Source organism: Mustelus asterias, chromosome 13, assembly GCF_964213995.1.
Source record: "Mustelus asterias chromosome 13, sMusAst1.hap1.1, whole genome shotgun sequence".
Taxonomy (NCBI): Eukaryota; Metazoa; Chordata; class Chondrichthyes; order Carcharhiniformes; family Triakidae; genus Mustelus; species Mustelus asterias.
This window is the reverse complement of record NC_135813.1, coordinates 10,093,933-10,115,388: the sequence shown is the minus strand read 5'-3', so window position 1 is coordinate 10,115,388 and position 21,456 is coordinate 10,093,933. Positions and strand designations below refer to the sequence as shown.

Sequence of the window (21,456 nt, the reverse complement as noted above, 5' to 3'; positions counted from 1 at the left end):
TGTGTGGAGTTTGCACATTCTCCCCATGTCCACGTGGGGTTCCTCCGGGTGCTCCGGTTTCCTCCCACAGTCCAAAGATGTGCGGGTTAGGTGGATTGGCCGTGCTAAATTGCCCCTTAGTGTCAGGGGGATTATATAACTGAGCTAAGAATGCTTGTGAGAATGACAGAGGAATCTAACTGGAATATTACTTTCTGAACATGTGTCATCACTTTGCGCCTCCTCTCTACCTGCGGCCCCTCATTTAAATATCTTTTTGTATGTTTATAGTGATATATTTATTTGTGACTGTTTCTGAAGCAGAGCTGGCTGTGTGGGTCCGAGAGAGGCTGGTTTCGGCCATCCAGGGTTCTGAGTGTGTCCGGTCAGAAGCTGAGCTCAGTGACAGCAGTGAGGCCAGCAAAAGCGAAGAGCGACAGGACAGTGAGGAAGAAACAAAGAACCCAACACACGGGCAAACAGGAATCGGTGAGGAAAATAACTCTCACAAGCTCGGGGGTTGTTTTACATACGTACAACATTGGCGGGCAAGAGAAAACCAGTTGTTGACCCAACAAGCCTGCTCCACACACCATGTTGACTCGACTTGACTGGGTGGCACAGTGGCACAGTGGTTAGCACTGCTGCCTCACAGTGCCAGGGACCCGGGTTCAATTCCAGCCTTGGGTAACTGTGTGGAATCTGCACATTCTCCCCGTGTCTGCGTGGGTTTCCTCCAGATGCTCCGGTTTCCGCCCACACTCCAAAGATATGCGGGTTAGGTGGATTGGCCATGGTAAATTGCTCCTTAGTGTTAAGGGGACTAGGTAGGGTAAATACATGGGGATAGGGCTGGGTGGAATTGTGGTCGGTGCAGAATCGATGGGCCTAATGGCCTCCTTCTATACTGTAGGGATTCTATGATCCTATGATTCTATGACTGATTATTGATCAACTAATAGCCACTTCCTGTTCTGCTGGCAATTACCAGCATCGGGACGGGCCCTTGCCAGTGGGGACCAGTTGGCATATTGAGGTGGCCTCCCAGACAGATCCAGGAATGGAAGCGCCATCCTTTATGGCTGCGACATGATCCATGGATGTTTCCCCTGGAGATAATGACCATCCTCACAGCTCCAACACTGGGGCTGGAGGGTTCATCCCTCCAATCGCCCCGGCTGTGCCTCCTGTCCCTCCTATCCCCCCCAGTACCTGAAATACAATATCCTTAGCTGGTCTTCCGGGGTATCACATTCAGATTGGGCTAAGATTCTCACTAGCTGGTGTTTATTAAACTTGCCAGGCGGATTTTGACTTCTGGCATTAGGGAAGGCGATGGCCTAGTGGTATTATCGCTGGACTATTAATCCAGAAACTCAGCTAATGTTCTGGGGACCCGGGTTCCACCACGGCAGATGATGGAATTTGAATTCAGTTAAAAATATCTGGAATTAAGAATCTACTGATGACCATGAAACCATTGTCGATTGCCGGAAAAACCCATCTGATTCACTAATGTCCATTAGGGAAGGAAATCTGCCGTCCTTACCTGGTCTGGCCTACATGTGACTCCAGAGACACAGCAATGTGGTTGACTCTCAACTGCCCTCTGAAATGGCCTAGCAAGCCACTCAGTTCAAGGGCAACTAGAGATGGGCAATAAATGCTGGCCAGCCCTTGACGCCCACATGCCATGGACAAATAAAAAATAATTTTGGCCCTCGATGGAGGGATTTGCTACCTATTTAAAAGAAATTGGCTCATAATTGGGGTTCTCTCAAGATTTTTAATTATATTTACCAATATCCATGGTCCCCAACTTCCAGGCTAATTCCTCATTTTTTTAAATCCTGGGATTGAAAAGGAGTCATAGTCGAAACTATAATCAATTGTCACAAAAATCCATCATGTTCATTAATGCTCTTTAGGGAAAAAATTCGGCCTTCCTTATCTGGTCTGGGCTCACATGTGTCTCCAGACCCACAGCAATGTGGTTAATTCTTAACTGCCTCTCTGAAATGAACCATTCAGTTCAAGGGGCAATTAGGGATGGGCAACAAATGCAGTCCCAGCCAGCGACGCTCATGTCCCATCAACAAATTAAAAAATATGCCGCAACTTTCCTGTTGCTTGCTATTTTTACTCAGCGTCTTGCTCACATGCTCACATGCCCATCCTTGGCCTGTTGCAATGTTCCAGTGAAGCCCAACGCAAACTGGAGGAACAGCATCTTATCTTCCAATTAGACACGTTACAGCTCTTGGACTCAACACTGAGTTCAACAACTTTAGACTGTGACCTTTCTCCTCCATCTTAACCCCTTTTTTACATCTCATACATTTTGGTCTCAATGCAAAATCACTCCTTCCCCCTCCCCCGCACCTGGACATCTATCTCTTGCTCTCAAGTTAAGTTTATTTATTATTTATTAGTGTCACAAGTAGGCTTACATTAACACTGCAATGAAGTTACTGTGAAAATTCACTCCAGCACCTGTTCGGGCACACTGAGGGTGAATTTGGCATGGCCAATGTACCTAACTAGCAGTCTTTCGGACTGTGTGAGGAAACCGGAGCACCCGGAGGAAACCCACGCAAACACGGGGAGAATGTGCAGACTCCACACAGACATGACCCAAGCCGGGAATCGAACCCGGGTCCCTGGCGCTGTGAAGCAGCAGTGCTAACCACTGTGCCACCGTGCTGCCCTCAAGTTGGCTACACTTTTGCTATCTCTTCCATCTACAGCACAGTATGTTACAGATTTTCCTTCCCCCTTAGTTCTGATGAAGAACCAATGGACTTGAAATTTTAACTCTGTTCTCTCTCCCCACAGATGTGGCCAGACCTGCTGAGTTTTTCCAACATTCTCGGTTTGTTTTTAAAAAATCGTATGGTTATCAAGCTATCCTGATAAAACATCTTTAAAGTTCAGGTTTGATTGAATAGATGGGCACTTTTTTCTGTGGTTTCTGAGTGGTAATGTGAAGATAATTGGTTGGATCCTGTGAGACTTACACCACTCATTTTCAAATCTGTTTTGGGTTTTCCAGTAACGATCCTGGAAAAGGCTGGACAGGAAGGAAGCTGGAAATGAAAAACAGGATTTCCCCTCTGACCAGAGCTGAACAGTTACTATTTATCGGTGGTACAGAACCAAGAGTCACAGAGTCAGAGAGCAATACAGCACAGAAACATAGAAAACTACAGCACAAAACAGGCCCTTCGGCCCCACAAGTTGTGCCGAACATATCCCTACCTTTTAGGCCTACCTATAACCCTCCATCCTATTAAGTCCCATGTACTCATCCAGGAGTCTCTTAAAAGACCCTAATGAGTTTGCCTCCACCACCACTGACGGCAGCCGATTCCACTCGCCCACCACCCTCTGTGAAAAACTTCCCCAGAAACAGGCCCTTCGGCCCAACCGGCCCATGCCGACCATGGTGCCCCCCCCAGCTAGTCCCAATTGCCCACGTTTGGCCCAGATCCCTCTAAGCCTTTCCCATCCATGTTCTTATCCAAATGCATTTTAAATGTTGCTATTGAACCTGCCTCAACCATTTTCTCCGGCAGCTCATTCCATATACACACCACCCTCTGCGTGGAGAAATTGCCCCTCAGGTCCCTTTTAAATCTTTCCCCTCTCACCTTAAACCTATGCCCTCTAGTTTTGGACTCCCCTTCCCTGCGAAAAAAGAATCATAGAATCCTACAGTGCAGAAGGAGGCCCATCGAGTCTACACTGGCCACAATCCCACCCAGGCCCTATCTCCACAACCCCATGCATTTACCCTAACTAATGCCCCTAACACTAAGGGGCAATTTAGCATGGCCAATGCAACTAACCTGCACATCTTTTGACTGTGGGAGGAAACCAGAGTACCCGGAGGAAACCCACGCAGACGCGGGGAGAATGTGCAAACTCCACACAGATAGTCACCCAAGCCAGGAATCGAAACAGGGTCCCTGATGCTGTGAGGTAGCAGTGCTAACCACTGTGCCGCCCACGGTGAAAATGAGGTTATAACTGTCAGTATAAAACTGAATGTGTTGGGGCTCTTTTTTCTCTAGACAAGAAAAGACATTGGGTCCATCTAATTGAGGTCTTTAAAATTATGGAAGGGTTTGTTCGGGAGAAAGTAGAGATAAGTTAGGCAGGAGATCAGGTATGATAGTTGCTAATAAGCCCAGTAGACAGTTGAGGATTTACTTCTTTATCCAGAGATTGTTGAGAATATGGAACCAGCTCCTTAAAGGAGTAGTGATCAGCCCAAGGGCAATTCCTCTGCACCTTTCTCCACGCCTCACTGTCGCGCTTTTCCTCTTCAGTCACTTGCGGGAGCCTCCCATTTCCAATTTCAGTAAGGAACGAGCAACATGATTGTGGAAAAGAATACGTGAGGTGGTTTTCCATCACTTTTCTCCTGAGCACTTAAAGGAAACACAAGTCCTATTCCTGAAGCACCCTTTGTCCTTGACCCTCGAGGTTCTAGCTCTTCCCCCATCACCACCGGTTTCACCATGACTCGCATCCCTGAACATGGGGCCCTTACTTGAGTCTGGGGGTCTCACAAAAGGGTGGGGGCAACCATCCCTGAGGTCACAAATGATCGTACTAGCCTTCCACAATGAACAGTCGAGGATAGATACAACTAAGGGGAAGCTGACTACGAGCTTGAGAAAGGAGGAAATAGAAAGATGTTTTGATTAAGGTCTGATGAAGAGCGACAGGATGAGGTTCATGTGGGGACTGGACTAGTTGGGTCCAATGACCTGTTTCTGTCCTGGACCTTCATTCTACACAGTTCTACTTGATGTTATTGTTGTTGTTTCTCTTCCTGCACCTAGTGCCACACAAAGCAGAGTTTCATCTGCTCCCACGGCGAGGTTTTACCTGGAACAGGTCACTCACTAGTCTGTCTCCAGTGGGCTTGCAGCTTGAGGGACGTCACTCCACATCAAGCCTGGCTGACCAGGAGTCTCTCCCGCTTTTACCGCCAATCATTGGCGTGTTTGGAAGGATGTTTCAGGTCGATACTCAACCTGTTTGGCCGCGTTATAAACGCACCTTCCTTGACCATCGAATCCTGGAGTGGGTCTCGAACCCGGAGCTTCTGGCTCAGAGACAGGGAAGCTAACCCACTGCGCCACAAGATGTGTCCATTAGTTCTATTTGTAGAGCTCCTTTATATAGCTCCTTAATTAGCATCTCATAAAAAGAAATTAAATATATGTACTAATGATTCAATCTTTGAATAATTGATACACATCAAGAAACAAAACACCATTGAACTCGATTTCCATCCTCTCTGTCACCAGTGCACGATGCCAGCCATATGTACCATCTACAGGATCTAGTTTACACCAACAAGCCCGTACCCACACATTGCCTGGTTCTGTGTCCTCTCACTAAGAAAGACATGTTCTACACTGATGCCCAAAGTCGAAATACTCCCAGCAGGTTTAAACAATTACCGCTAGCTGAAATCTTGGCCCAAGCTTAATAATTTATTTTCTTTCATGCAAGGTGAGCATCACTGGCAAGGCCAACGTTTGTTGCCCGTCCCTAAGTTGTATACCGCACCATTTCAGAAGGGCAGTTAAGAGTCAACCACATTGCTGTGGCTCACATGTAAGACTCAAAGGCAACTAGCGATGGGCAATAAATGCTGGCCAGCCAGCGACGCCCATGTCCCATGAATGAATAAAAAGAAGATTGAGTAAGGATGGCAGATTTCCTTCCCTAAAGGACATTAATGAACCAGATTGTTTTTTTTACAACAATGGCTTCATGGTCACCATTACTGAGTCTGACAGCATCTGTGGAGAGAGAATAGAGCCAACGTTCCGGGTCTGGATCATTCACATTCTCTCTCCACAGAAGCTGCCAAACCTGCAGAGATTTTCCAGCATTTTCTGTTTCTTTTGTTTCAGGTTCCAGCATCTGCAGTATTTTGCTTTTATCGCCAATACTGAGACTAGTTTTTCAATCCAGATTTTTATTCATTGAATTGAAATTTCACCAGCTGACATGGTGGGATATGAACCCTTGTCCCCTGGATTATCAGTCCAGTGACAATACCACCATGCCACCATCTCCCCTAAATTGACATAAATGTTCTAAATTCCTTTAGTCCCAGCTTTCAATGAGGAATTTAAACAATATTTTCTGGTTGGATTCATTTGTCTGACTGATATTTGGTCAGTTTTTCCCTAATCCAACAATTTTCATTTTATGTATTCACAGGGTGTGGGCTTTGCTGGCGAGACCAGCATTTACTGCTCATTCCTAGTTGACCCGATTAGCACTGCTGCCTCACAGCGCCAGGGATCCTGGTTCAATTCCTGGCTTGGGTCGCTGCCTCTGCAGAGTCTGCACATTCTCCCCGTGTCTGTGTGGGTTTCCTCCGGGAGCTCCGATTTCCTCCCGCAGTCCAAAAGACCTGTCGGTTAGGTGCATTGGCCGTGCTAAATTCTCCCTCAGCGTGCCCGGATTGTGGCAACAAGGGGATTTTCATGGTAACTTCATTGCAGTGTTAATGTAAACCTATTTGTGACACGGCTAAATAAACGAAACATAAAAACTTGAGAAGGTGGTGGTGAGCTGCCTTCTTGAACCGCTGCAATTCATGTGATGTAGGTACATCCACAGTGCTGTTAGGAAGGGAGTTCCAGGAATTTGACCCAGCGACAGTGAAGAAATGGTGATATATTTCCAAGTCAGGATGGTGTCTGTGGCTGTTTGCATCAGTGGAACAGTCTCATCATTGTCTTTAATTGGGTGGGGAGGGTTAGGAGAATATTGTAGGCGGGGAGGGCGGGGACTTTATAAAGGAAATGGCCATTAGCACCTAGAAAAATCTGCTTTGTAAGTTCAGGTGACCACATTCTTCCATGAGTTGGAATTCATAGAAATCATAGAAACCCTACAGTACAGAAAGAGGCCATTCGGCCCATCGAGTCTGCACCGACCACAATCCTACCCCGGCCCTACCCCCCTATCCCTACATATTTACCCACTAATCCCTCTAACACTAAGGGCAATTCTTTTTTAGCATGGCCAATCAACCTAACCCGCACATCTTTTGGACAATTGTGGTTAATTTCCCTTTTGAAGAATTGGTAATACCATCAACAGTGAACCTTTAAAAGTACCAGGAACACTAATTCCTTATCATAACCATTGCAGATGGGGGAGTCGATGAGATTGACCAACTCTCACCCAATGGACTGATGAGAAACAAGAACTCAGTTTACACTGGACAACAGGACGATGGGTTAACAGCGAGCAATAAATCTCCACAGCCAACTCAAACAGAGGCTTGTGATCCAACATATCCACAAACTGGACAGACTAGAGGGAGTCTATCAGAAACTAACTCACAGGAACCGTGTGATGTTGTCACCTTGGCTTTCGCCAACCGTTTGAAAGGAGGCTGCGGGCCTTGTCACTTTCCAGGCAACAGGTCTGCAACGATGGGGAATGAGGGAATCCGAGGGGGAACATTTCCCGCACAGAAAGTTAAAGGCCGCGGGGAAATTGATGAGCGCCACACTCTACAGATGCCACTGCCAACATTGGCAAATCCCTCTGGTGCAATCACGCACGTGGAAAGTGAAGACAAACAGACATCGCCCAGCGACAGGTCCAACCTCCAGCCACCTGACCACTTAACTCTCACTAATGACCCAGCCAGGGAGCCCACACAGTGCAACGTGGAAAACAGGGATGGCCACACAGGCTCTAAACCAGAAACATGTACAGTCGGAGTTAAAAGCAGAGGCACGGAGCAGCTCCTGGCAAAACCAACACCGGAAAATAAGGAGGCAGATGAGACCACGTTAATCATCAGCCCATGGGGTCAGCATGCAGCAGGCATGCTGAGAAAACAAGTAATGTATATTTTTCTCCATAAACATGTCTCTTATTGTAGAGGTACACTCGTACATGTTTCTTCATTTGTTTATGGGATGTGGGCGTCGCTGGTTGGACCAGCATTTTTTGCCCAATTCTGATGGTAGTTAAGAGGCAGCCATATTGCTGAGGCTCTAGGGTCACATGTAGGCCAGACCGGGCAAGGACGGCAGATTTCCTTCCCTAAAGGACATTAGTGAACCAGATGGGCTTTTACAACGATTAACTCACATTGTAGAAACATGGAAACCCTACAGTTTAGAAGGAGGCCATTTGGCCCATGAATGGCCTCCTTCTGCACTGTAGGGATTCTATAACATAGGAACCTAGGAGCAGGAATAGACTATTCGGCCCATCGAGCCCGCTCTGCCACTCATGGCTGATCATCTAATTTTGCTAATTAGTTGGCAAGTTAATTCTGATTGGCCAAAGCAATGCCTTGGAGAAAATTCCACGTGTTTACTCCATGGCAACATCTCAGCCAATTAAGGTCGACTTGCCAACCAATCAGCATCCTTTTCTCTTGTTGTGAACATTTGAAATTTGGTATTCTTGTGTTTGTCCTAATAAGTGTAAAGCAGGAAGCTTTGGTTGTAATTCCTGGAAAAGTATTTTTTTAAACAGGTAGGGGATGGGCGGGATGCATATTTGAGGTTATTATCAGATTAACCATGTTCTTATTAAACGGGGGAATGGGCTTGAAGGGCTGAATGGCCCATTCCTGCTCCTTGTCCATATGTAAAAGTCTGGGCTGAGCAGCATGGCTCCGTGGCAAATTTCTCACCTTTCTGTCAGAATGTTGCAAGTTGGAACCAACTTGCCACCGACTTGGCAAGTGGGTGACACAAATAGAACTTCTGACTGAAAATGTGGCCTACTTTTCCTTCAGTCATTAAACTTTGTTGACACTAATCCAAACGTTTGGGTTGAATAGGATTCAGCTCGGCTGAGTAGCAATTTTCCCATCTCTATGTCAGAGGTTGTGGGTTCCTCACATTACCGAGGCTGATATTTCAGCGGATAACACTGAGGGAGAGCCGCCTTGTTAGAACTCAGAGGTGCCGGTTTTCGGATGAGTTATTAACCTGAAACCCCTTCTGCCAGTTCAGGTGATGTATAAAATAAACCCCAGTGGCACAAATTGAAGAAAATTAGGGCCCTTCCTGGTGTTTAACGTTTATCCTTCAAGCTACACCATCACAAACAGATTAGAATCATAGAATCCCTACAGTGCAGAAAGAGGCCATTCAGCCCATCAAGCCTGCAACAATCCCACCCAGGCCCTATCCCCGTAACCCCACATATTTACCCTAGTAATCCCCCTGACACTAAGGTTCAATTTAGCATGGCCAATCAGTGTAACCTGCACATCTTTGGACTGTGGGAGGAAACCGGAGCACCCGGAGGAAACCCACATAGGGGAGAACGTAAAAACTCCACACAGACTATCAGCCGAGGCCAGGATTGAACCTGGGTCTCTGGCGCTGTGAGGCAGCAGTGCTAACCACTGTGCCACCGTGCCGCCCAGATTAACTGGTCACTTACTTATTGGAACCTTGCTGTGAGAGATTCAGCTACAATCACATCAGCCTCGATCTTGCTGAATGTGGAGAAGGCTTGATCGGCCGAGTGGCCTACCCCAGTTCCTATTTCTTATGACAACACAAATACTTTAAAAGTGGTTAATTAGCTGTGAAAGCACTTCTGCACCACCTAAGGATGTGAAAGATGCTATATAAATGCAAGTTCTTTCTTTGTGAATGTTGGCTTTGAAGCAAGTGCTTTGTTTAAGTTCTTTAAGTTTATTTATTAGTGTCACAAATAGGCTTGCAATGAAGTTACTGTGAAAATCCCCTAGTCGCCACACTCCGGCGCCCGTTCGGGTACACTGAGGGAGAATTTAGCATGGCCAATGCACCTAACCAGCATGTCTTTGGACTGTGGGAGGAAACCTGAGCACCCGGAGGAAACCCACGCGGACACGGGGAGAATGTGTAGACTCCGCACAGACAGTGACATGAGGCTGGAATCGAACCCGGGTCCCTGGCATTGAGAGCCACCATGCCACCCAGTTTTTGTAATAAGCAGTGAAGCCTGTCCAGCCCCATTTTCCTAACCTTCACCAAGGGTTTTTCCTGGAATTGACGCAAGTTTAAATAAACCATCTTGTTGGCGACTAAGGAATCCATTTAATTAATGTCAATCTTTGTCCCTGCCTCTACCCCCAACACCACAGGATGTAATTACTGGTGTAGATTGTGGAAGGGCTTGAATGACAAAGCATGCTGAAAGGGGGTGAGTTGGCTATTCTTTTTCCTATGTTCTCATCTATACGTGGGCTGCAACAAGTAACCAATTCATCCAAGAGACCACAGCTCCACAGCTCTCCTATTGTATGCTCACTCTACACAATGACAATTCCTGTTTGGAACCTCATCCCACCGGCAGCACAGACTCCACACACATCCCAATGAGTTGATGCCCAAGTTAATGGGCAATTCGCTGTGGGCAATTCTTGATATGCGACCTCCCTACCCCCCTCCCCCCGCCCCACCCCATATACAAACCTTCATAAAAGTACTGCAGGTACTGGGAGTCTGAAATTAAAACAAAGTGCTAGAAATACTCAGGTTAGGCAGCAAGAAACTACAGAGGGTTGTGAATGTAGCCCAGTCCATCACTCCAACCAGCCTCCCATCCATTGACTCTGTCTACACTTCCTGCTGCCTCGGAAAAGCAGCCAGCATAATTAAGGACCGTACGCACCCCGGACTTACTCTCTTCCACTTTCTTCCACTGGGAAAAAGACATAAAAGTCTGAGGTCACGTACCAACCGACTCAAGAGCAGCTTCTTCCCCGTTGCCATCAGACTTTTGAATGGACTTACGTCACATTAAGTTGATCTTTCTCTACACCCTATCTGTAAATGCAACACTATATTCTGCACCCTCTGCTTTCCTTCTCCCCTATGCACTTATCAACGGTATGCTTTGTTTGTGTAGCGCGCAAGAAACAATACTTTTCACTGTATCCCAATACATGTGACAGCAAATCAAATCAAATCTGTGGAGAGAGAAACAGAGTTAACATTGAAGGGTTGTTGATTGGAAATGTTAACTCTGTCTCTCTCTCTCTCCACAGATGCTCCATAAAAGAACCTTTACAATCTGATCTGATGTTTTATTCACAACTTCCTCATTAAAAGTTAATCTTCTTTGGTGATGATGTAATTCCTGACAGGTTACTCATCTCTCCATTTGCTCATCTCTTTCTGCTGTTAAGTCTTCGCTGTAAAGAATGTTTCTCGACATGAAAGGCGTTCTATAAATTCAAGTTGTTATTATTCGCACTATCCACAATACCATGACTTCTTGTTCTTTCCTAAAGCCCCTTACAATTATTGGCATGCTCCCGCCAGCCCATTCTAACTTAACACAGCTACCCAAAGAAAAATGTGGCAGAAAACCTTCATTAATCTACAGTAACAGGAAGCAAAACATACCAGAAGGTCACAAGTGTAATAAAACACATCTGATGTCAAACATCCTACTGTCTAGCAGGGTGGGCAACTTTTGGCATGGGGGCCACATGTGGCACATCTGGATTCGGAGTACGGCCCACGAGGCATTTTGTTGACCGTTGCCTACGCGCAGGGTTCTGCCACATTCCACCGATTTTCATCCGTGTAGTTTTTTTCCCTACCAGTGTGACTGAAGTGATTCGCAGGTAAAGCAAGGGTGAGTGAAGTGAGGTGCGTGCTGATTGCTCACAACATTGACAGTGAGAGCCGTGCGCTTCCTCTGTGTCCAAAGTGTCAATATTTCTTTCATTTTTACCATTTGAAGTTGATGAGAATTCTATTAATCTATAAATGAATCAGCATTTTCTAGAACTCACTGTGAAATATTCAGCATGTATTAAATGTATTTAATTTTATTCATGGGGTCACGGTGAGTGAACAAGCCCGATTTCAATCTTGCGGCCCATTGAGTTGGAGAAGGGCCACTCATGCAGCCCACTCACTAGCCGAGGTTGCCCATCGCTGCTGTAGAACCACCTGGCAGGACCACTAGATTCCTGGAATGCCAGTTTGCAAACCAATGATCCAGAATTACAGCACAGGAGGCCATTCAGCCCTTCGTATCTGTGTGCCAGCTCTTTGAAAGAGCAATCTAGTTAGTCCCACTCCCTGTTCTTCTCTCATAGTTGTGCTTTTTATTTCCTTTTCATGTACACGGTGGCACAGTGGTTAGCACTGCTGTCTCACAGCGCCAGGGATCTGGGTTCGATTCGTGGCTTGGGTCAGTGTGTGGAGTCTGCACGTTCTCCCCGTGTCTGCGTTGGTTTCCTCCAGTTTCCTCCCACAGTCCAAAGATGTGAGGGTTTGGTGGATTGCCTATGCTAAATTGCCCCTTAGTGTCAGGGGGACTAGCTAGGGTAAATACATGGGGTTATGGGGATAAGGCCTGGGGGGGATTGTAGTCAGTGCAGACTCGATGGGCCGAATGGCCTCCTTCTGCACTGTGGGGATTCTATACACATTAAATGAATGAAAGTAATGTGTTAGAAAACTCATATACAATGTGCAACACAATAATTCTCTTTCAAATGGGAATGATCAGTAACAGACCGAACTATATACAGAATATTTAAAACTGGTATCTGATGGATAGGGGGGAAAAGTGCGTGGTCTGAAGTCATGTTGCAAGAACAGAGATCCACAGCAATTAGAGTGGAAAACTATATAATCATGGAATCCCTACAGTGCTGAAGGCCATTTGGCCCATTGAGTCTGTACAGACTCTCTGATAGAGCATCTTATCTTATGACACATATCCCCACAACCTCACGTATTTACCCTGCTAATCCCCTTAATCTATACATTTTCGGACACTAAGGGATAATTTAGCATGGCCAATTCACCTAGCATGCACATCTTTGGAGTGTGGGAGGAAACCGGAGCACCCGGAGGAAACCCACGCAAGCACGGGGAGAATGTGCAAACTCCACACAGACAGTGACCCGAGGCCGGAATTGAACCCGGGTTCCTGGCGCTGTGAGGCAGCCGTGCTAACCACTGTGCCACCGTGCCACCTCCACGGAATAAATACTTGCACTCTAACTTAACTTTCATGCTTTTGAATGGACCCTCTGCACAACGCGTGAGGGTTTCCATCCAAGGCAATTCACATTCTCCGCCCTCCTGCAAGTGGTCCTGAGGCAGGACTGGAGCAATCCAAGATGAGAGAGATTGGGGGGGAGAAATTCTCCCATCCCGCCCACCACGGGAATCGTACTGGGCGGGGGAAGGGGGGTGGACCACGCAGAGGTCCATGACCTCAGGCAGGATTCTGCGGTTTTGGGGTGAGCGCGGCCGGAGAATCCCACTCTTTCGTTTTTAGTTTATTTATTAGTGTCACAAGTAGGCTCACATTAACACTGCAATGAAGTTACTGTGAAAATCCCCTAGTCGCCACACTCCGGCGCCTGTTCGGGTACACTGAGGGAGAATTCAGCATGGCCAATGCACCCAACCAGCACGTCTTTCGGACTGTGGGAGGAAACCGGAGCGCCCGGAGAAAACCCACGGGGAGAACGTGCAGAGTCCTTACAGACAGTCACCCGAGTCGGGCATTGACCCCGGATACCTGGCGCTGTGTGGCAGCAGTGCCAGCCACTGTGCCACCCGTGACATGTCCTCACTGAGCATTTGTGAAGCTGGAAGAGGGATAGAGTCACATTCGGATTAGAAATTGAAGAGTGAGATTCAATCAGCCAGGTAAAAACTGGAATCCCCCTCTGCCACAGCGATGGGCTCATTGTTCAATTCTTTTATTTCCCCTCAAAGGTGAGGGACACAGTCACCGTACTCCAGGCCTGTCAGTCGGTGGGGCAACTGATCCTGAGGAACACTGGGCTGACCGATGACCTGCTGGAAACGCTCGTCAGCACACTGATAAATAGCCAATCAGAGGTGGAAACTATCAATCTCAATTTAAATAACCTTGGGCCGCACAGCGCTCAACTTCTGGTGCAGCTTCTCAAAGCCAAGCCTTCAGTCAAGTGTCTATTGTAAGTATCGCCTTGGCAACACTGTGACGTTTGTCTTATTCGTGAGTGCGGGGTGTATTAATTTTTGGAAGTTCTCACAGTAACTTCATTGCAGTGTTAATGCAGGCCTTACTTGTGACTAATAAATAAACTTTAACTTTTTTTTAGCTTTAAAAAGTTACAACTTTTTAATTCACTCGTCACTTCCCAATGCAGAGAATCCGACGAGAATAATTTCTCACCTGAAACGCAAACTCAGTGCTGCAGATACTGGAAATCTGAAATAAATCATAGAATCCTGACAGTGCAGATGCGATGGGCCAAATGGCCCCTTTCTACACTGTAAGGATCTTATGGTTCTAGGTGCCTGACTTTATACAAGTCTAACCTGATTCTTTATGAATATAAATTGTTCTGCCTTCTCAATCATATAAAATTCTTATTGATTAGATACAACTAAAATGACAGGATAGGTTGGCAAAGCAGTTAATCAAATATATGGGATCCTGGGCCTTATAAAGCAGGAGGCAGAGTGCAGAAGCCAGTTAGTTATGCTGCCCCTATATAAATCTAGTGTGGCCTCCATCTGGAATATTCTGTCTAATTTTGAGCAACACTCTTTAGGGAAGAAAGTGATGCTTTGGAAGAGGAATGATTCAGAGGGTGAGGGATTGCAATAGTCTGGAGAAACTGGGTTGTTTTCCTTGGAGCAGTGAAGACAAAGACCCATTTTGAAGGAGGTGGTTGGCACTGTTGCTTCACAGCACCAAGAACCTGGGTTCAATTCCAGCCTTGGGTCGCTGTCTGAGTGGAGTTTGCACTTTCTCCTCATGTCTGGGTGGGTTTTCTCTGGGTGCTCCGGCTTCCTCCCACAGTCCAAAGATCATAGAATCCCTACGGTGCAGGAGGAGGCCATTCGGCCCATCGAGCCTGCACCAACAACAATCCCATCCAGACCCTATCCCCTGTAACACTGCTAGTCCCCCTGACACTAAGGGACAATTTAGCACGGCCAATCCACCTAACCTGCACATCTCTGGGCTGTGTGAGGAAACCGGAGCACCCGGAGGAAACCCACGTAGACAAGGGGAGTGCCAACCACTGCGCCACCCCAAATGTGGTCAGGTGGATTGGCTATATTAAATTGTCCCTTAGTGTCAGGGGGGATTAGCAATGTTACAGGGAATAGGGTCTGGGTGGGATTGTTGTCGGTGCAGGCTCGATGGGCCGAATGGCCTCCTTCCGCACTGTAGGGATTCTGAGATTCTCAGAGTCGAATTGGACTTGAATGTTGTTCTCTCCACAGATGCTGCCAGATCTGCTGAGTTTTCCAGCACTTGCCGTTTTTTTAATTTAAGACTGAGAGAGGAGGTTTGATAGACGTTTTAATACCTTGAAGAGTTTACCTGGAGTAAAGAGAGAGAAACAGTCCAAAGATGTGCGGGTTAGGTTGATTGGCGAGGTTAAAAATTGCCCCTTAGAGTCCTGGGATGCACAGGTTAGAGGGATTAGCGGGTAAATATGTGGGGGTGGGGCCTGGGTGGGATTGTGGTCGGTGCAGACTCGATGGGCCGAATGGCCTCCTTCTGCACTGTAGGGTTTCTATGATTTCTATGAAACAGCTTCTCATGGCTGAAGGATCGTTAACCAGCAGAGACAGATTTAAGTCGATTGGCAAAAAGTTCCAGAGAGAAGATAAGGTGCAACCTTTTCATGCAAAATGTTAATTAGCATTTGGAGAGCTCTGTCTGCTGCTAGGGTGGCAAGATTCAATAGTAATCTTCAAAAGCAAATTAGATAAATACTTGAGAGAAAAAAATAAAGGACGCGAGGAAATAATGAGGGTATGTACAATGGTTAGCACTGCTGCCTCACAGCGCCAGGGACCTGCGTTTGATTCTGGCCTCGAGTGACTGCCTGTGTGGAGTTTGCACGTTCTCCCCATGTCTGCATGGGTTTCCTCTGGGTGTTCCGGTTTCCTCCCACAGTCCAAAAGATGCGAGGGTTAAATTGATTGGCCATACTAAATTGCCCCTAGTGTCGGAGGATTAGCAGGGTAAATATGTGGGGTTAGGGGAAAAGGGTCTGGGTAGGATTGTGGTTGGTGCAGGCTCAATGGGCTGAATAGCCTCCTTCTGCATTGTCGGGATTCTACGTAACTAACTGGATTGCTCTTCAGTGTTGACTCAATGGGCCAAATGACTTGCTTTTGTACTGTACCATTCCATGATTATAACTGTAACAGCAAGATTCTTATTTAGAAAAAGAGCCCAGTTTCCTGGCACGGAAACAGAATTTTGATGCTGGAAGGAACAGTTGGCTGGGATCGTGCCACATACTACACAGTGAGCTTCAGAAGCTAAACTGCATTGTCAGTGAATTGCATAGAATCCACAACAGAACAAACATGTCCAAGCAAATGCTCCAGGAGCCTCTGCTTGTCCTTGTTCACGTTACCCCATCAACTTATTCCTTTCTCCAATTGACTCCTAAAAGTATCTGTGCTATTCACCTCCAGGTCTTGTGGAATAGATTTTGATTTGATTTATTGTCACATGTATTTGTTAACAGTGAAAAGCATTGTTTCTTATGCACCAAATAGACAAAACATACCATACATAGGGAGGGAGAATGCAGAACGTGTTACAGTCATAGCTAGGGTATAGAGAAAGATCAACTTAATGCGAGGTAGGTCCATTCAAAAGTGTGATGGCAGCAAAGAAGAAGCTGTTCTTGAGTCGGTTGGTACGCGACCTCAGACTTCTGTATCTTTTTCCTGATGGAAGAAGGTGGAAGAGAGAATGTCCGGGGTGCGTGGAGTCCTCGATTATGGTGGCTGCTTTGCCGAGGCAGCAGGAAGTGTAGACAGTGTCAATGGATGGGAGGCTGGTTTGTGTGATGGATTGGGCTACATTCACGATCTTTGGTAGTTTCTTGTGGTCTTGGGCACAGCAGACGCCATCCCAAGATGTGATACAATTGGAAACAATGCTTTCTGTGATGCAGCTGTAGAAGTTGGTGAGAGTTGGAGCGGACAGGCCAAATTTCCTTAGTCTCCTGTGAAAGTAGAGGCAGTGGTGGGCCTTTTTAACTATTGTGAGACTGTCCCTATCTCTGAGCCAGAAGCTCCAGGTTAGAGGCCCACTCCAGGACTTGATGGCCAGTGAAAGTCAGTTCATAAAATGGCCAAAGAGGTTGATTAACAGTCTGTACCTCTTCTGCCATTCACACATTCTGATCACTTAGTGGACACCTTTCTCAGTCATTATTATTTACATTCCACTTATCCTGTTATAGACCCAACGCCCACCCTCAGAGTATAAATCTCTTCTGATTTTCTTTGCTCTGACAAAGGGTCATCCAGACTCAAAACGTTGGCTCTACTCTCTCTCCATAGATGCTGTCTGGGCAGTATAGCAGCACAGGGGCTAGCACTGCTGCCTCACAGCGCCAAAGACCCGGGTTTGATTCCCAGCCTGGGTCACTGTCTGTGTGGAGTTTGCACATTCTCCCCGTGTCTGCGTGGGTTTCCTCCGGGTGCTCCGGTCTCCTCCCACAGTCTGAAAGTCGTGCTGGTTAGGTGCATTGACCCGAACAGGCACCGGAGTGTGGCAACTTGAGGAAGTTCACAGTAACTTCATCGCAATGTTAATGCAAGCCTTACTCGTGACTAAAAAACAAACTTTACTTTTTACTTTACTGTCAGACCTGCTGAGATTTTCCAGCATTTTCTGTTCTTGCTTCAGATTCCAGCATCTGCAGTATTTGCTTTTATGTTGTGCAAGGCTGATTATCAACTTGCAAATCCTTCTGCTATGACTGCGGCAGGCAATAAGAGTGTTAAGAGTCTCCTGGTCAGCCACGCTTGATGTGGAGAGGCACACCTCAAGCTATAGCCAGTGGCAACTGGCTAGCGATCTGGAAAAACTAGCAATAGAAATTGACCTAAGAAAGAGTGCGCCTGCTTCGTGCGCGAAAACATGATGATTCACCTCAACTACTCCATGGGGTAGCAAGTTCCACATTCTAACTACTCTCTGAGTAACACAGGAAGGACTAAAATTTTGCAGGAGTTACAAAAGATAAAATAAACCAAGAAGTTGTGATAAGGTGACGCGAGATTTGGCTTTAAAATGGAAGAATGAGGCTTAAATGATTTTACTGATCACAATCCCATTGGGCATATGCTGATTTGCTTGTGATTAAGTATTTTTAAGTGTAATTGTTGATATAATCTTCAGTGTACGGCAAGGGATACTCTATATTTCAACAGTTTTTGGCACTTGTAGTGGCTGCAATGTAGATTTTAACTGGTTAAGTGTTTCACGTTGTTTGAAGTTTGATTAATTTCACATCTAATGACTTTAATACATACAGATATGATTCATAGAATCATCGAATCCTACAGTGCAGGAGGCCATTCGGCCCATCGAGTCTGCACCGACCACAATCCCACCCAAGCCCTATCCCCATAACCCCACATATTTACCCTGCTAATCCCCCTGGCAGTAGGGTCAATTTTTAGCATAGCCAATCAACCTAACCCATACATTTCTGGGTTAGGTTGTGAGAGCTTCCTCTGGGTGGAAACCCACGCAGACACGGGGAGAATGTGCAAAATCCACACAGACAGTGACCCAAGCCGGGAATCGAACCCGGCTCCCTGGCGCTGTGAGGCAGCAGTGTTAACCACTGTGCCACCCACATTCGGATACACAATCCTCAAATGTCAATCACATCTGATTACAAACACAATTGTCTCTTTTTTTAGATTATATGGAAATAAGTTGGGTGATAAGGGCATTGGCACCTTGACGAATGGATTAATTGACCTCTTCACAGCTGAGAAGGCGGAAGAAACCAGAGCTAGCGTTTTGGTAGAACAGCCTTTACCGCGCAAGAGGAGGCTGCAACTAGCTGAACTTGACATTGGCTCAAACCAACTGACTAATGAGGGGTTGAGAAGTGTGGCCAAGTTCCTCAGACTGAACCCCCCTCTTGAATATTTGGGATTATCCCGGAACGTTGCTGTGGACTTGACCGGCTGGTGTGAACTCTTCGATATTTTGAAAGACAACGGGGATGTCTCTCACTTGCTCCTCGATGAAAACGTTCTGGGAAACGAGGGGGCAAAATACTTGGCAGAAGTTCTCCGTGTTAACGGGAGTCTGCGTAAAGTGGACCTGGACTGGAATGAAATAGGAGACAAAGGTGGCCTGGCTCTGGCTGAAGCCATGTCCTTCAACCCTCGTCGATCGCTCGTACATTTGAGTCTAGATGGAAATGAGCTCAGCATTGGAGTGAAGAAAGAACTGAAAGCCTTACTTTCAGAAAATAAGCAGGGTCGTCTGCACCTATGCACTGGCTGGAATTACACACCAGCCCGCATCAACACCTTTGAGAGAGGAAGCAAACAGCTAGGCAGTCACCATGGAAACTGATTCTAAGTACTACTTGTAATCATTTAAAACAGAAAATCAAACAGCTTGCAACTCAAACACTGATATAGCCACAGGACCAACAGCCAAGATAAATCAAGTGCACTTCCCGTTGTTAAGGCATCAGATGCGAGCACGATTCTTAGGAAATAATATAAAAGTGATCACACTTTCTGCACCACCTCTGAAGCGTCAGCAACGTTTAATCCATCAGGAAGTAACTTCCACAGTCAACTCAAAATTGATAATTTTAGTATGCGACATTTTTTATTCACTCATAGGACAAGGGCTTCACCGGCTGGCCAGCATTTATTGACCATCCTTAGCTGCCCTTGAACTGAGTGGCTTGCTAAGACATTTCAGAGGGCAGTTGAGAGTCAACCACATTGCTGTGGCTCTGGAGTCACATGTAGGCCAGACCAGGAAAGGACGGCAGATTTTCTTCCCTAAAGGACATTAGAAAATGGGAGTTACGACATTATCCAGTCCACAATTCAGTGTATGCACAATGAATTCAGTCCATGTGAAATCAACCTGGGGCTGAAGACACTGGATAATGTGAAGGCCATGAGCCCTGACAATATTCCAGCAATATTTTGCTCCAGAGCTTGTCACACCGCTGTCCAAGCTGTTCCAACTGGGCGGCACTCTCAGCGACAGGGACCCAGGTTCGGTTCCTGGCTTGGGTCACTGTCTGTGCGGAGTCTGCACATTCTCCCCGTGTCTGCGTGGGTTTCCTCCGGGTGCTCCGGTTTCCTCCCACAGTCCAAAAGACATGCTGGTTAGGTGCATTGGCCATGCTAAATTCTCCCTCAGTGTACCCGAACAGGCACCAGAGTGTGGCGATTGGGGGATTTTCACACTAACTTCATTGCAGTGTTAATGTAAGCTTATTCGTGACAATATAAATAAACTTTCCAACACTGGCATCTACCTGGAAAATTGCCCAATGTCTTGTTGCACAAGTCTAACCCTGGCCAAATACTGTCCCATCAGTATATTCTCGATCATAATAAAGTGATGGAAGGAATCATCAACAGCCGTATCAAGCAGCTCAGTTTGGGTTTTGCCAGAATCACTCAGCTCATGGCCTCATTACAGTTTTGGTTTAAACATGGACAAAAGATCTGAATTAAGGAGATGTGGTGGGAGTGACTGCCCTTGACATCATGGCAGCATTGGACTGAGGGCAGTATCAAGAAGCCTGAGCAAAACTGGAGTCAATGGGAATAGGGGGAGGGGGGGTAAACTCTCGTGGTTGGAGTCATAGCCGGCACAAAAGGAGGTCAATGCCATTAAGGGGAGATAATGGTGCAGTGCTATTGTCACGGGACTAATGATCCAGAGACCCAGCGTAATGCTCTGGGGACCCGGGTTCAAATCCCACTACAGCAGATGGTGAAATTCAAATTGAGTAAAAATCCAGGACATCACTGCAAGAGTTCCTCAGGGTAGTGTCCTAGGCCCAACCGTCTTTGGCTGTTTTTGTCAATAACCTTCCTCCCATCATGTCAGAAGTGGGGATGTTCACCGATAGCTGCGCAATGTTCAGCACCTTTCACAACTCCTCAGATATTGAAGCAGTCCATGTCCAAATGCAGCAAGATCTGGACAATATTCAGCCTTGCGCTGCCAAGTAACATTCGTGCCAGGCAATGCGATGAGTAACTCATCTCCTGACTCCTCATAGCCTGTCCATTGACTAAGGCACAAGTCAGGAGTATGACGGAATACTTACCACTTGCCTGGATGAGTGCAACAAAACTCAAAGCAGCCCGTTGCTTGGTACCCTTTCTACAAACATTCACTCCCTCCACCACCGACGATCAGTGCCACCAAGGTTCCTTAGGCAGCATCTTCCAAACCCATGACCACTACCATCTAGAAAGACAAGAACAGCAGATACTTGGGAACACCACCCCCACCACTAACAGCACTGTGGGTGTACCTACACCTCAGGGACAGCGGTTCAAACAGGCATCTCACCACTACCTTCTGGAGGGCAATTAGGGATGGGCAATGAATTCTGGCTTAGACTGTGGTGGGCACATTCCATAAATTAAAGAAAGG

At 46.6% G+C, this 21,456-nt stretch overlaps 1 protein-coding gene across 1 annotated transcript in view; it reads left to right on the top strand.

Moving 5' to 3' along the window:
• The window catches only part of LOC144503048 (uncharacterized), a 35,146-nt gene extending 14,822 nt beyond the window's left edge, over positions 1–20,324 (top strand). The window contains exons 8-11 of the mRNA XM_078227551.1: positions 304–468; positions 7,171–7,874; positions 13,746–13,969; positions 18,720–20,324. Coding sequence (XP_078083677.1) covers positions 304–468; positions 7,171–7,874; positions 13,746–13,969; positions 18,720–19,389 — 1,763 coding nt within the window. The 3' untranslated portion in view covers positions 19,390–20,324. The remainder of the gene's footprint in view (positions 1–303; positions 469–7,170; positions 7,875–13,745; positions 13,970–18,719) is intronic.
• Positions 20,325–21,456: the final 1,132 nt, after the last annotated feature.